The sequence below is a fragment of the Myxocyprinus asiaticus genome, chromosome 45 (assembly GCF_019703515.2).
Source record: "Myxocyprinus asiaticus isolate MX2 ecotype Aquarium Trade chromosome 45, UBuf_Myxa_2, whole genome shotgun sequence".
In the NCBI taxonomy this organism is placed as follows: domain Eukaryota; kingdom Metazoa; phylum Chordata; class Actinopteri; order Cypriniformes; family Catostomidae; genus Myxocyprinus; species Myxocyprinus asiaticus.
The window spans coordinates 945,576-962,506 of NC_059388.1; the positions used below are offsets into that span (position 1 = coordinate 945,576).

Below are 16,931 nucleotides of genomic sequence, written 5' to 3' on the forward strand. Positions count from 1 at the left end.
ATTGTTTAATGTTGGTCTTTTAATCTGTACTTACGGGTTCTGACGGTGTGGTAAACAGGAGTGCTGTATGTCACTGGACCATCTGTTGTTCCGCTGATAGTGTGTAGGCTGATATTATAGAGGCGACCTGGATGAAGTCCTTCTAGGATACGTCGGGTTAGAAGAACACCAGAAACATGAAGTTTGTCGTGAGGAAACCATGTCAGTTCAAAATCATCATAATCTCCGGTCAAGGGTGCATGCCATGTTATCTCCACTGATTCGGTAGAGCCGTTGACAGACACTGATGAAGGAGGGGCAGGAACTGCAGTGACACAAGGGGGAAATTTAGGTTTTTTTTCTTAGTGTATTGGTGATGCTTTTTTGCAGCCAATGGTGCATGGTTGCATTAGTGCCATGGATTATCAATTATTTTAAAATGGAAAAAGCTTTAAAATTAGAATGAACTAAAAGCTGCAAAGGACCATTTTGATTATTACATTAAATATAAATGAAATAGTCCCATCTTTATGGCATTAGATCCGTGATGATGTGTTGACTGTTATTTAAAATAAATATCTATTGAACGTGAAATATGATCGATTTACATGATTTGAAGTAACACTGACCTGTGCGGCCTTCTGCTGTCGCAGTGTTGCTCAGATCTTCACTGTAGCTCAAAACTGTAGCCATATACAGTCGACCAGGAACAAGACCCTGGAAGACCACCTGAGTGCGTTCTGGATCCAACCTCTGCTCTAAAACATCTAAAGACACTACATATCCACTGAGTCCTCCAGGACCACGAGTCCAGCTCAGCAGAAGACTATCTGACCGCCCCTCATTCACAATCTGCAGGTCCATGACTGATGCCGGGGCTGAAAAAACAGGATTGCGTTGGAAATCAAGAATGATAATTGTAATGGGGCCTGGAGTTGTGAGTTCAAATCCAGGGCATGCTGAGTGACTCCAGCCAGGTCTCCTAAGCAACCAAATTGGCCCGGTTGCTAGGGAGGGTAGAGTCACATGGGGTAACCTCCTCGTGGTCGCTATAATGTGGTTCGCTCTTGGTGGGGCGCATGGTGAGTTGTGTGTGGATGCCACGGAGAATAGCGTGAAGCCTCCATACGCGCTATGTCTCCGTGGTAATGAGCTCAACAAGCCAAGTGATAAGATGCATGGATTGACGGTCTCAGACGCGGAGGCAACTGAGATTTGTCCTCCGCCACCCAGATTGAGGCGAGTCACTACGCCACCACAAGGACTTAGAGCACATTGGGAATTGGGCATTCCAAATTGGGGAGAAAAAAGGAGTAAAAGAATGATAATTGTACTAGTTCACTGTTTCATTGGACAAAAATCAAAAATCAATACATAAAAATTAATTGAAAATTACATTTCAATTGGAATTGCAAATAAAGAAAGTATTAATGCTTTTATTGACAATATATTTATTTATTTATGTAATTTTCCCTCTTTATTAGAGAGATTACAGCTTGAATATTTGATTCACACATGTGCGTAGCCCTGAAAAGCCTCTTTCTTCTGATTGGTCAACATGCACCGTCTTCTGTTTTTACTTAATGCTGTGTGATTAAATTAAAGTTTACACTGTCAAGTTGTAAAGATTAATTTGTCTCCACTGATTTTAAATTGTTCAAAATGAACTGCTCCATTTTTATTGCAACTGTGCTATCTTTCTCTGCATATAACCAGACAATGGAATACCTGTGACAAAGTGTATCCTACTAGTCAGAAAAACAACATCAATTGAATGCGATCACTGTAGATGACAGCCTGCTTCGAACAAGCATTGGTTGGGTATCGCGGTCCTAATTACGCTAAAGACCGTGAAGCAGTTTGTTTTACTATTTTGTTCAAGCAGCAGAGGAATAGGCTTACCTACCATTATAGCTGGTTATATTACTAAATTTATACCTAATTGTGGCAGCGGGGGTGTGGTTGAGCGTTCGTCTGGAGAGAGAGAAAGCGGTAACGGTGCATTCACCTGAGCCAGATAACGATTAACACCTGTTTCCAATTGTAGTGAGCTTGGGGAAAGCAGCATAAAAGGGACAACGCCAGCGCCAAGGAGTCAGGGATCAAGAGTCCTGCTGAGTAGCTGATATGCTATAGTAAAGCTGATGTGTAATTGTGAAGCTGATTTATTGTGAAGCTGTAAATCCCAGAAAGTTGTCAATTAAAAAGCCTTGCCTGTGAGTGGAGAAATCCGGTTCCATGTGTCCTCCTTCCCTCTTGTTGTGAAGTCTGTTACACTAATATTTTAAGAGTTTTAGCCGCCGTGCGCAGCAATAGTAGCCGTTGGTGTATAACCCAATGACTGACCGAAATCGCATGCACAACACTCAAAAAGGCTGGATTAAGTACAATTTAATTCTGAGGCTCTTCTCCAGTTATTCCAGCATCTGCGTCCTATTATACAGTCCATTCCCTCAAGCACCAATGATTTAAACAAAGACAGCGCATTCAGAAAAAGTTGGTAGTGTAAATGGAATGTATGCAACGAATTGAAAGAATAGAAATATTCTTTTGTGCAAAATTGTGGCAAATTTGCCGCAAACTCGCAACTGATTATTTTCACATGCAAATGAGTTTGCGGCAAACTTGCGGCAAATTGTCCATTGTTGCCAAAGGTTTGCTGGATGTTTACCACTACCAGCGAAGAGCTGCAAACTTCTGGCAAACATTTGTGGTGAATAAAAAGCTAATTTGCATGTGAAAATAATGAGTGGAAAATTTGCCGCAAATTTGCAGCTAGTTTAGATTTTTTCTAAGGGTTAACACAATCTCATAATAATTTTTCAAAACGGCTAAGACAGTGATTGTCAGAACTGAATTTGGACTTTGCGCTGAGATAAGATGCCATTGCGCTGACATTTCAATACCACATATTTCTCAAGAAAATTGCAAATTGCGCTTTGCGCCACTTAATTTACATGCATTACACCTACAGTTTGCACGCATACACACACAGTAGCGTAAATGCTCCCTCCAACGGCCACTTATGGTTGGCACGACAATTGCTCTTAGAATTAGCACCCTCACGAAAATTGTGTAAGATGTTGGTTGTAGTGTGTCAAGAAACAAATATAAATATAAACAGCAAATTAATAAAAACCCTCTGAAAAAAAAAAAAAAAATGAAATCAAATGCAAAATTTTAGACTTACGTCTTCATATAAACAGCATCCTTTGTTAACTAAATTCTCTGCATGCATTCACTGATCAGGACTTCTGAAAGTGCTGCTAGAGTTTTCATTTACGCTCCCAGAGTTTTCGTTTGCAGTTCTGGCACAAACGTCTCCTGTGAGCAGGGCTAATATAGATGGGTTCTAATTAGCTAGGGAGTTTTTGAGTGACAGCTCCTTGACCGGGAAGTTGAGTTCTTTGGTGTGTATGTAAAGTGTGAGAATCTGCAAGTGGCTTCATGAATAATTATTTTTATTTAGTACAATTCCCACTGGCTGTACTTTTTATTAATTCTGAAGAATTTAAACAGATTATGAAAATTGCAATCAAGCATGGAGCTTGTTTTTACAGGGTGTAGATATTGGTGGTGGTATTTAATCCAAAGAGTGTTGTTGCCAAAAATACTTAAAACACTGCTTAAAATTGTGGCTTTACAAAATCAGCTGAATGATTGATTTTAAAAATTGGATGAATTTAACGTAAGTAAAATTGTTATGGAAATCAAATTTATTATAACTACACCATGTAAGTATAACAGTTAGTGAAAGTCTTGGGTGCAGTTCCTCTAAAATCGCAGTCATGTAGTTACAAGATGTACAGAATACACACTCACCGAACAAAGCACACGTAATACGCAATATCAATATTTACATACACACATTGTACACAGTATACAGACAAAAATACACCATTTACATAAAATATACATATTGCTTTTTAATCCATTACCATTTCTAATTTAATGTTCATAAGGATGACAACGCATTCAATGTTTGTTTGTTTTCATTTATTCAGTGTAACCGTACTGTATATATATATATATATATATATGACCGGCCACCAGGATGACAAAAAAAGATATCTGAGGTAGCATCATATTTTCTCCAAAATGATTTTAAGATCTATGCATCTTATTCACTGATCAGTGATCGTGTTGTACTTGGGGAGCATAAGCTGTTTTTGTATTCTTTTTATGTTTCATGTAGTTACAAGTGAAAATGCAATAAAAGCCACATCTGTTTATATCTTATCAACTCCGTGCTTTTTCCTCGTGGCATTTACTCGATATATATTTGGTATGTGAATGAAACAATATTTGTGATATTTTACTTCAGAATTTTCCAATCTGTTCCGATCTTTAGTCTAAAATTTTGCCTTAGATTTGACTTTTTTTTAGTTTCAGAGTGTTTTTTTCATTCTCAGTTTATATTTGTTTCTTGAAATGTTATGCCCTAAATATTTGGCACAACAGCTACAACAGGAAGTTACAGATAATACATTGGAAGACCTTAATAAAGACAGTAAGTATTTACATTACAGTGGATATATATTAGATTTATTTATAAACCAAGCTGATAAGGTTTATTATGTGCAAACAGTGTTTCTGAAATGGGAATATGCATAACTTATAGGCATGCACAGAATACTGTATACATACATTAAATATATTACATACAGGTACATAGAAAATGTGGCAGTGTTGCATGCCCTTCTTTTACTATATCTAAAATGCATCCCTCATACTCAGGGTTGGGGAGTAACAAAATACATGTAACGGAATTACGTATTTAAAATACAAAATATAAGTAACTGTATTCCACTACAGTTACAACTTAAATCATTGGTAATTAGAATACAGTTACATTCAAAAAGTATTTTAATTACTGAAGAGATTACTTTGCATTTTATTGTAATTTGTTTAATTTAATATTTTGTCCTTTCAGATGGAAAACATTTATACATATAAATGATGCGATCCAAAGTGCATTTGAACAGCGGTGAAACACTTTCTTATGATGTGTTACATTCATACGAGCAGACAGAGAAGTAAGTTTGAAGTAAGTTTGGAGAAGAAGAAATAGAAATAAACCTTGTGTAAATTGTCAGCTTTATGCTAAGATAAAATGCTATTTCTAGCCATTTTACATGCACGTTACCAGACACGATCATATTTTTTATCAAGAAAATTCATGTTGGATCATAATTTCTTTTTCTAGTAAGACCTTTGATATTAGGGCAAAAATCATATTCTTGATAATATTTTTTTATTGTTTTCCTGTAAAAATATCTAAAAATCCTTAAAACAACATAAATTTGATTGATCTTGTTTTAGAAACAACACTGCGTAAGATATTTCAGTTTTTCAGAGAATGTATTTTTGACGTGTAATTTGTCTTACTGTACTGGCAGAGTTTTTATAGACAAAACAAGTGAAAAAATCTACCAGTGCTGAAGAAGCAATCCAAAGTATTTAGAATACATTACTGACCTTGAGTAATCTAACGAAATACATTACAAATTACATTTTACAGCATGTATTCTGTAATCTGTAGTAGATTACATTTCAAAAGTAACCCTTCCAACCCTGCTCATACTTTTATTTTCAGGAAAATGTGTATATGTGTAAATGCTGACGTTAAATTCACTGGTCGAGCTCTTGAGAGATGAGCATTCATGAACTTGTCTTTTAGCTTCGTTTCCATGATGACAAAGTCACTCACACCCATGTGAAAAGTGAGCACTCTCACCTGCTGGCCTGGGCCTCATTTCCCAAAAGCATCCTAAGCCTAAGTAGATCGTAGAATCCAACTTACAATTCATCTTAGTTTTGCGGCCCGTTTCCCAAAAGCATTGTAAATTCAGTAGTTCTTGAAAATGCTCATAGATTTGCGAGTGCTCTGGGAGTAATCGTACAAAGCATCGTAAGCACATAGACTTGACAGCTGCAGGACAATCGTGAAATTACACTTCACACAATTTAAATGCCAACACTTTATGCTGAGACTTTAATATCAGGATATATGTGTTTTATTTATTTTAATTTTAACATAATAATAATAATAATAATAATAATAATAATTAGGGCTGCAACAATTAATCGATAAAATCGATAATTATCGATAATGGAAATCATCGACAACGAATTTCATTATCGATTAGTTGGATATATGCCGCGAGCACCGAGAAGCTCCTTCAGTGACGTCACTTTACAGCCCAGTGAAAATGTGTTGCATGATGAAACTTGTTTGAATAATGATGGAGCGGAAAAAACATGACCCAAGTTGTCCAGAGCACAAGAGCACTTCATAAACACTTCAAAAAAGATCATAGTTTAATGTGGAGCGGTTGCTGCTTCAGGTGCGTTTAAAGAAGGCGTGTGCTGTATTTCGCAAAACTGTTTGTTTTTATCACATGCGAGTCTCCGTTACACTTCACTGAGCTAACGTCAAACCGATCACAATGGAGATGTAAGGCTGGCACCGGAATGTCTACACCTAAAAGGCTCTGTGAGAACCAATGTCATAAAACTCGCACACAGATGAGCATCTCCACCTAAAGACAACACTCCCTACTTCTTAAGGACCATAAAACACAAATCTATCTCACCTCAGGTCACTTTAAGATGACTTATCCTGTTCTCGCAAATCTTACTCACATCTGCTCTCTCTCTCTCAACTCAGGTCACTTTAAGGACATTAAAAACTAAGTTATGACTTATCCTGTTCTGTAATGTAAAAGGTTTTCTTTGATCACACATGTTTGGTATCAATCAAGAGGTCTCATTGCAACTGGTAAAACGGTTTCATTCCCTTTCAGCAAAGTCAAATCACAAGTAAGATTTAAGAACTTTGTAAATACTATATTCTATCAGAGACATGACCCCTCCCAGATCCCTCACGGGAACCATCAGATTAGGTGCATTTGTTGTAAACATCAAAACACCTACTCAATCAAGTTTCGAAGGTCTACTTACAACCTCCTAAATTGAAAACCAAATCCTGAATAACATCAAACAAACACATCTGAAATAACAATAGAATTGTTTGGTATTTAAGGAGGGTTGGCAAGAAGCTCAGGGAATCTGTAAGCCAGATCGCCCACGCTTATCGCTGCGTGTCACTTTCTATTGCCAGGTATGTTACTTTGACTTGTCTTTTATTTTTAGAAATGTTTGTTTATTCTGATCATGTGTGAAATTGGCTTTGATTGATTTTGTAACTTATGTTTTATATCCTACCTGGCAAATAAATTGTTATTATTTGATTTATTCTGAATTTCTCTGAAATCATTTGTGACTGGTAGATTGTGTTAAGATACTGTTTGTTACCGCCAGTATGAGACCAGGATAAGACCATTACTGAAGCTTAATGATAGGAGAATCCATGTAAGACTTCAGTCACTGCTTATCGTCCATCATAGCAAGTTGTGTGTACGTGTCTAAGCAATGGTATCATCTGATTATGAGAGAAGCCAAATCAGATGATATTTAGATTACCCTACAACCTCTGACAATGAACTGAGCTGGCTATCTTGTGACGTGAGATCCTAGTAATTGATATAACATCTGGCGAGAGACTCTAAGCGACATTCAAGTATTGACTGAAAGGACAAAAGAAAATTAAGATGATTCAGAGTAATCAATAACTTAAAAAGATCAAATGAAAAGAATGATCAGAAATTAATTAGAGCTTAAATATAAATTAGAGGTCAATTTAAAATTTGAGTCAGATTAATATAAAATTGGAGTCAGATCAAATTAATAACAGAATAAATTTGTAAAGTGTAAATTAACAATAATTGTTTTACTTCAACACTTAGAAAAGACAGAACAACACAGAGACCTTCAAAGGGCAATTTATTGACGTTCCACTCCGGAACGGATAGAAAATGATCTCTTTTTACAGAGAAAGGAAGTGCCATCATTTTGATTGAGACTGAAAGCGTGGTATGATGTTGCATGAGTTTAATGTAATCAGTTATATAGCTTTCATGGATATCATACTTACACTACCGCTCAAAAGTTTTGAAACACTTGACTGAAATGTTTCTCATGATCTTAAAAATCGTTTGATCTGAAGGCGTATGCTTAAATGTTTGAAATTAGTTTTGTAGACAAAAATATAATTGTGCCACCATATTAATTTATTTCATTATAAAACTAAAATTTATTTAAAAAAAAAAAAAAAAACAAAAAAAAAAACATTTTTTGAAATTGATGACTTGGACCAAATAATAAAGAAAAGCAGCCAATAAGTGCCCAACATAGATGGGAACTCCTTCAATACTGTTTAAAAAGCATCTCAGGGTGATACCTCAAGAAGTTGGTTGAGAAAATGTCAAGAGTACATGTCTGCAAATTCTAGGCAAAGGGTGACTACTTTGAAGATGCTAAAATATAACACAGTTTTGATTTATTTTGGATTTTGTTTAGTCACAAAATCCAAAAGTAGTTCCATTTATGTTATTCCATAGTTTTGATGACTTTACTATTATTCTACAATGTGAAGAAAAAAAATTATAATAAAGAATGAGTAAGTGACCCTAAACTTTTGACCGGTAGTGTGTGTCTTAGAGGACAAGGTGTGCCAGATTTTAAAGTGTTTTAGATTATTTCTCCTCCTCCTGTAATACAATGAGCAACTATGCTATTTTCAGCACGATAGTGAATCTGCATAGCATTAACAGATGATTGTACTATATTAAACTGTATGTAATGCTGAATATAATGTATAATAATAATGCTAAGGGTCCTGATATTTGATTGTCCTGATAATGCCAAATGTAATGTCTGATTTCACCAGTATATTTATAGCATGGCAAACATTATTTCACTGGATAAACATACCCATATTTTTTAAAAGAATAGTTTAGAAACATGTAATCAATGACAAGACTATTTTAAAACTTACATTTTTAGTATTTTAAATGAAAATTGAATGAAATCAGTGATTGTGTACAAGCATATGTATCTAACATAATTATGTATATTTCAGCTGGGCAGAATTATTCACATTTCTATTCTAGTGTCACCATTGCTGGGCTGATTTTTGTCCCACTCCATCCCTGATGAATCATCATACAATAAAGAGTACTTTCTGTTCATTTTTAAAAGGAAAGGATATGTTTTGCATATGTCCTGAAAATAGTAATATCAATGATGATAATAATAATAATAATAATAATAATAATAAATTCAAATTTAACTTTTCATGATTAAGGCTTTATTCAAAGATTTGTCAGAGTATAGAATTGTGAATTCAGTAATGTAGATCGAACTAAATCCATACGCCCTTTATATATATATATATATATATAAAATATTTCAAAATAATCGTTAGTTGCAGCCCTAATAATAATAATAATGAAATGCATAAAATAGATAGTCTAAATGGATGAATAGATTAATTAGTAAACAAATAATGTTATTTGTGCGGGCAAGTTGGTAACAACAAAGTGGTGGCATGATTGATGCAGACGACTGTATAAATTAATATTAGAGAGAGAAGAAAAAAGTAATTAACTTGCTACCGTGCATGAAAATCATCCGCATAGGCCTATACTGGCTCATCATCCTACATTTACATTTATTCATTTTGCAGATGCTTTTATCCTCATCTCCTCTTCCTCTCTGACACTCAAAGTCTCTCTCGCCAGCACTAAGTTGTGGCACTGCACATACAGCATTGCTGTCACCATTATCACTTTTGAGAGTAAAGAGCAGACCTCCGCTTTATTGGTAAATGTCCTTAAAGCGCATCTTCCAAACGTCTCCTTATACTGCGCTCTGCAATAACACATTAAACCTCGTAATATTCAATGAATGCATGTAATTAGCAGGATCAACACACAGGGCCTCCACTGTTTTCACTAATCCTGGAAGTTTATATCGAGAATATATTATATTATATCGAACGAAATATTACAATTGCACACCTGATTATGGAAGCAGATTGTGTAAAAGAAATAGATCTTTCTGAACAAAATTATTGTAAAAACAATATGTAAATAGTTAATTAGGTTGAATATTTAAGAAAATATTTTAAAACAAATTTTAGCAAGGTAAATTACAAATGATTGTAAAATTAGACACAAATATAATGAAGTTACAATGATGAAGAGCACTATACAGTCACATTTCAGCACTGTCACATGGACAGCGTCTCTCTTAAGTAGCACTTAAAGCGCATCCTCGCACGTTCATGTTAAGTGCAGTTTTGGGAAACACAAGTAAAAAATAACAAACGTTCTTAAAATTGCTCATAAAAAACGCTCTTAACCGCTAAGATCGATCATTATTGGGAAACGGGATCCTGTTCTGTTATACCATGTATAAATCCAAATACTTGATGAGAGTGATAGCACAGTTGCAATAAACATGGAGCAGTCATACCTTCTGAATAATAAATGTTAATACATTTCACTATCAAAAGAAGAAAAATTCATCTTAACAGTGGTGAACTTTTATTCAATCGCACAGCACTGAGGAAGAACAGAATACGGTGCGGGTTGACCAATCAGAAAAGAGACGTTTCATGGCCATCCACATGTGAATCAGAAATTCAAGCAGTAATCTCATTTTCTATTTGTAACTATATATATATATTTCACAATAATTTTTTTTATTTTGTTTTTATTACGTACCTATAGAAAATGAACATTTTTGTTTTAATTTTTTATAGTGTAAGTTTTCATCATTATAACACCACAGTTAGTTCTATCTACCTACAGTGACGCACTACACTTTATCAAAAAATGCTAAAAAAGTGACCTGTGATGGGTTGATTTACGTCAATCAGACAGTCACTTGTCAGATTATACAGAGATAATCTAAAGTCAGGTTTGAGAGATTCATTAAATGAGACTGTTCATTCAAACATTTATTGAATATTCAAAAACTAAACTCATTTTCTCTGTAACTGGACCATTTTACTTTTTATATACTTTTTAAGTTTTCACTGATAATTTTAATCTTTGATATTTTTTTGTGAACAATAATAATCTTTATCTAGTTATGAGTTTTAGTGACTCTATGTAGCTAATATGAAGTGTTTTTTGATTAACAGAAATCTCTGAACTTAAAGCTCTGATTTTATTATTTTTTAGAAAAAAAATAGATAAATAATATGCCCTCATAAAGAAAAAAAAAAAAAAAGCCCCTCAAAATCGATTCCAGAGGTCTAAAAATCCATTTCAGAGGGCAAATATAGCCCCTCTGAGTTATCCGATCAAAGGCATAAGTATGGCATAAGAGCAAAGTGTTCAGGAAACCTTTGAAAATGGTAAATGTATGTTCTATTCAGTTTGGTGACACTAGCGGTGCAGAAATGACACACATCAGCTTCAGTATTCACCTGTGCGTGCCCATATAGAGGACTGACTGCTCAGCGTCCCTCTCCTGCTCATGACTGTGATCTTATAGAGCGTTCCCGGCAGCAGGTGTGTGAAGGACGAGCTGTGATCATCATTTCCAAGCGTCCTGCGTGACTGTAGAGTTTCACTCTGATCATACAGAGACAGCTCATACTCGTCCACCTGACCCGCCGCTGCAGTCCAGCGCAATGAGAGTTCACTGCTCGTGTTGGAGATTAAACGCAATCCAGATACTGCCGCTGGACCTGGGGAAACAACATGAGTTTTATCTAGTAAACTGTCCTGCAACCATAGATGCTGGTAAAGGCTTTGCTCACATAATGATCCACACCGAATCTGTGCGTTTCTGCACATTTCAAGTAAAATCAAGCTTGCCATTGTACACCACAATTATTGTGTTGTTTTCAGCAGCTTTGGAGCGGTTCTCATGCATTGTGAAGGCAAAGTGCTGCAGGTTTACCCATTCGCACAATTCCAAACATCTGAATCCAAACATTGAAAGTTATTTTACAAATCTAAAAATGCAACACTGTATCACAGAAATGTACTTGGCTACAATGGCTGTCAGAAATGATTTTAAAATTATGATATAAAATCACTTTTATGTAATTTCAACTGGTTGTACACCAAAAGGGGGCCCCCAGCTGGACAGTTGCTTGGGGCCTTGGAAATCATAACTTCACTGTAAATGAGCGGCTTGGTTACATTTGGTACAATTACCACACATGAAAGCCTCCTTTTTTTTAAAAGCATAAATCACCCGCAAAACACACAAACGCAGTTTAGGAGATTGCACAAGCAAATTAGTACCCTTTATAAGGGATCCTAGTAATTTAGGGACTAAGTGTACACTTAAATATCATCAAATGACATAAGATAAGAACTCTATAACTCTAAATATTACTCTTGAAACTCAACATGAAATGTCATTCACAACCCTTATTTCAGGACATTTTCAGTGGAACACGATGGGATTTGATTTTATCCATGGGGAATTAATTAGATGGTGAAAAGTGACATTTTTGTGTTTGTTTGGTGATGGAAAAAAGATGTTTCAGAGACAGATTATGAAGACAAACATTTTCTTTGAAATAATATGTACTGATGAATCGTCCACAATCAGACTAGGAAACCAGGAATGTGCGTTAAGAAAGTAAATTTGGGCTATTTTGATTTTTTACGACTTTGACTTTAAACAAACACATTTTAAAAAATGCAAAAATATTTTTTGTTTGAGCTCAGCAAGTGCAGATACTTGTAAGGCTTAGTTATAAGTTTACAGCCATTTTAAATTAAAATAAGCTTCAGTTATCTTGTGTAAAATGTAATTACTGTGTAATTATTTTGTGTAGCTGCTTGTAATTACACATTGTTAAAGTTATTACCACTGTAATAACATGTTTTTTAAATAACAAACATTGTAAAATAAAGGTTTCTTTTTGTTTGTTTGACACTGGAATCCTAAGGACATAATAAACAGTGATAAAATATTTGCTTTAATATTCGTATCTTACGTGTTAATCCCTTCGCAGTGAGCTCTTTGCTTTTGGCAATGCCACTGATGGTCTGTACATAGACTTTGTACCAGCTGCCTGGAGTTAAACTCTTAAACAGATGGCGGTTGGAATCAGCGGGCACAGAGGTATTGGCGATCACTCTGTCACGGTCATCTTTTAACTGCAGTCTGTATTCATCATAAACACCCACTGCAGCCATCCATGTGACCAGTAGACAGTCAGTGCTGTCAACATTATCTGCCTGTATACCTGTGACTGTAGAAGGGACTGAAACACACACACACACTTAAAAAACATTAAATATTCAGACTTCATAGCAAGTATTACCAAAAAAAAATAAAATAAAAAAAAACTCTTTAAAGACAATTGCTATTGTCTCTCAAGCCATAATAAACAATTCTACTGTTTTCATATTATCATCGCCCTCGTCAATGGTGCCTCTCACCTGTTCTACCGCTGGTTGTGCGGTCATTTGTTAACGCTCCACTGACTGAATGCACAGTGACCGAATACAGTTGACCAGGTAACAGCTGGTGAAACTCTGTTTGTGTGATGTGTTTAGGGACATGTCTGATGTCCTGAATATGTGTCCCCTCATACAGAGACACAGAGTAGAAGTCCACATCTCCATCACCAGCTGACCAAGAGACTGTGAGACTGCCGTCTGTGGTACCAGTGTTGAGATGTAGAGTTTCAACCTGACTGGGAACTGTGGTGTGGTGTGAAGGGAAACATCACAAAGCTCTTACTGGAAGATATTTAACTGTGATAATAAAATATATATATTTTTTTACTAGGAATGTCAATTATAATATTGAATTATAGAATAATGCACTTAAAAGATGATACAGTGATAAAAATGCCCCCTGACCCGTATGTAAATTCCGTAATAAGGAATTTTCCTACCATCAAAGCAAATTCAAGCTTGAAGAAACACCTTCATATATTTGTGAATGTGAACGGCCCTTAATTCTACCTCAGATAAATTAACAAAATCAGTCACAAAAATGGAGTGATGTGGACTGACAATATAATGACTTCTAAAGCCACATATTGTAATGTCTATTCAGTGCTTTACTCGTCAATAATGTCTTTGTCTTGTCTTCATTTGGGTGCTTTTCTTGGCGAATATTGATAAATGGGGTTAATTTGGTTAATACATCGTCATAAAAAATCGATTATAAATTTTAAGCCCTAGTTTTAATTTAAATTCTGGGAATTTAGGTTAAAAATATAACACATCATGAGGTACTTTTAGTGCTAAACTGTGATTTTTCAGTTTAAATTTAGCACAAATGTAACTTTTCATTTTAACTTGTATTTAAGTATTTTACTCGTATTTTATCACCATCTTACAAAACATGTCCAGGTCACATTTTACTCCAAGATCAAGAGAAAGAAAGAAACAAAAATTATCCTATATTTCACAAAAAGAAAAATGATTCCAAATTATAGACCATTAAGATTTTTGTATTTTTATGTATTTTTTCATGACCATTTTTCATCCCACCACCAAAAAAATTAGTGCAATGCACCCGAATGTTTTACGTTTGAGTTTATTTATTGTTTTTTCATTCTTTGTACAAACTCTTGTTTAATATTTAAATCAATATTTTTATTTATCAACATTAATATTTTAGGTTTACATTTATTTGAATGCATATAGGAAAGTTTTTCAGCTTTTTTAATAACCTTTTTATTATATATAAGAATTAGCCAAACGCTGTTTAAAATAGTTTTATATAGACTATAGCATGTCACACTGCAAGATATGTCAACTTTCCAAAAGTATTTCATGTCAACAACCCATTAATAAAAGGCAGTGCAACAAATACATTGGATAAATACTTTTAAATTTTAATAATATTTTTTTTTACCTGTACGTCCTTCAACAATCTCAGCACGCTGGTATGACCCGCTGTGAGTCGACAACACAATCTTGTAGAGCCGTCCTGGTGTGAGCGCAGTGAAGATATGCTCCCTCACTGTGCTACTCACATTTTTAGCTGGTAACACCTGTGTGTCGTTGAAGAAAATCTGAACCTCATACTTATCAACATCTCCTGGAGCAGACGTCCAGTTTACTCTCAAAAATGTGCTCCCACGCTCCGCCAGGGACAAATTACCTACAGCACCCGGAACTGAAAAATATAAGAATGAAATAAGATCACCTTTATTTTAGCCCACTGAATACAACCTCACTAGGATCTTATTTAACCATTTCAAGTTCATACTAAACATTGTTTTCCCTTTCAAGAAAGTAACTTCGACGCTTTGTCAGAAGCTGACGCTATGGGAGCACCCCCAAGGGGGCGTTGACTTTGATGCTTGGCACTCCACCTATGCTGACATCGTGGGCATATCTGACGCAGTGCCTCAATCCTTCCTTTCAGAGAGCCAAGGTTACGAGAGTAACCAAGATGTTTTTCCCATTCCGATATAAGCCTAAGTTACTTTGTCCCTAAGTTACTTTGTGTAATTGTATAATTAATTTACAATAAGCTATCATCTAGCTCCAAGTTCAGAAAAAAGTAAACAGAATGTTAGAACTTGTAGCAATATTTTAAGCAGCCAGATCTCATGTGGCAACATATTTGCAAAATGATATTACAGTATGTGGTTCATTACATATATTGTGGAAATTCTAAGGTGAAATGTCCACTGTGTGGTGCTAAAAGCTAGGTACATTTTTTCTGAAATAGATGAGGTTATAAAAGGTCTATTGAGTTTCAAATCAACAACACCTGCCTCCATACCCTAAACCTTAAACCTAACCGAAAATGTCAGATTAAAAACAAACTTTCTGAAGCAACCACATTCTTTTGACACATTCGGCTCAGGTGTTGACTCGCATGCTCTTCGGGACTTCACCCTGGTCTATCAGTTGAGCTAATACGCAATTTGATCACACTTGAGCAAGCTTGTAAACGTAGTTGGTTATGGAATGAAAACATTAAATGTATCGGATTACATGAATGAAATATAAGTAACTTTCTAGTCAATATTTCTCTCTCCTCGTCCACCATCTTGGATGAATTGTTTTTACTGATACTGCCCACCTCAGCGTTCATGTCAGGAGCATGAATATGATGCCTTAAAATACTGTCTATGTTAGCAGCTTACTGAATTTGGAAGAGTCAATGAAACAGAGTAATAGAGAAAACATGACATCACTCACATGTTCGGCCAGGTATAGAAACGGTAGAGTTGTAGTGTCCACTCCAGGTGCGTATAGTCACAGTGTAGAGACGTCCAGGAATCAGATCACTGAACACACACTCGTTGTGTGATCTATTCAGTTTATGATGCTGCAGAAGTGTGCTGTTATATTCAATCGCTGCTTCATAATAGTCATAATCTCCAGACGCGTGGTTCCAGTAGACTTTGAGGAAGTCATCTCTGGCTGAGTGGATTGCAGTGGGATTCTGTACTGCTGATGGCTCTAGATGAGGAAATGATACAGCAGCAGTGATTTATATGACTCTATTGAAGTTCAGAGTATTTGGACAACAAAATCCTGCAAACACATCTCGACATTCTCAATAAGGAATTACCGTAAGTACAAACTACGTTTAAAAGTTCACCCAAAAATGAACATGCTGTCATCATTTACTCACCCTCATGTCATTCCAAATTCTTCTGTGGAACACAAAAGGATATTTTTAAAGAATGTTGTGATCCCTGATTTGGATACAGCAGCAGTTGATAGTGACTCACTTGAAGGAGCAAAAAGTGTCATAAAAGTAGTCCATACGACTTGTGTGGAGTCAAGATTGGCAGAACTCAATATTTTCATTGTTAAATAACTTCAATTGCAGTTTGTTTCCCAACAAAATCTATTGAATGCCTTCAGAAGACTTGTAATATGGCACAAGTTGCATGGAGTACATTTATAACCATTTTTGGGTGCTTTTTATGCTTTAGAGTGAACAAAAACCTGTTAAAACTGCCATTCTATGGAAATCAGCGATTACAGCATTCTTTAAAATAATAATAATAATTCCTTATATTTATATAGCGCTTTTCTAGGCACTCAAAGCACTTTACATAGCACAGGGGGAATCTCCTCAACCAT

General features: G+C 35.4%; 1 protein-coding gene across 1 annotated transcript in view; it reads right to left on the reverse strand.

Annotated features, from left to right (window-relative positions):
• Window positions 1-16,931, reverse strand: part of LOC127435306 (receptor-type tyrosine-protein phosphatase beta-like) — a 100,734-nt gene that overhangs the window by 49,608 nt on the left and 34,195 nt on the right. Inside the window, 7 exon segments of the mRNA XM_051688675.1 lie at window positions 35-304; window positions 609-857; window positions 11,321-11,584; window positions 12,854-13,123; window positions 13,302-13,565; window positions 14,734-14,997; window positions 16,035-16,298. Coding sequence (XP_051544635.1) covers window positions 35-304; window positions 609-857; window positions 11,321-11,584; window positions 12,854-13,123; window positions 13,302-13,565; window positions 14,734-14,997; window positions 16,035-16,298 — 1,845 coding nt within the window.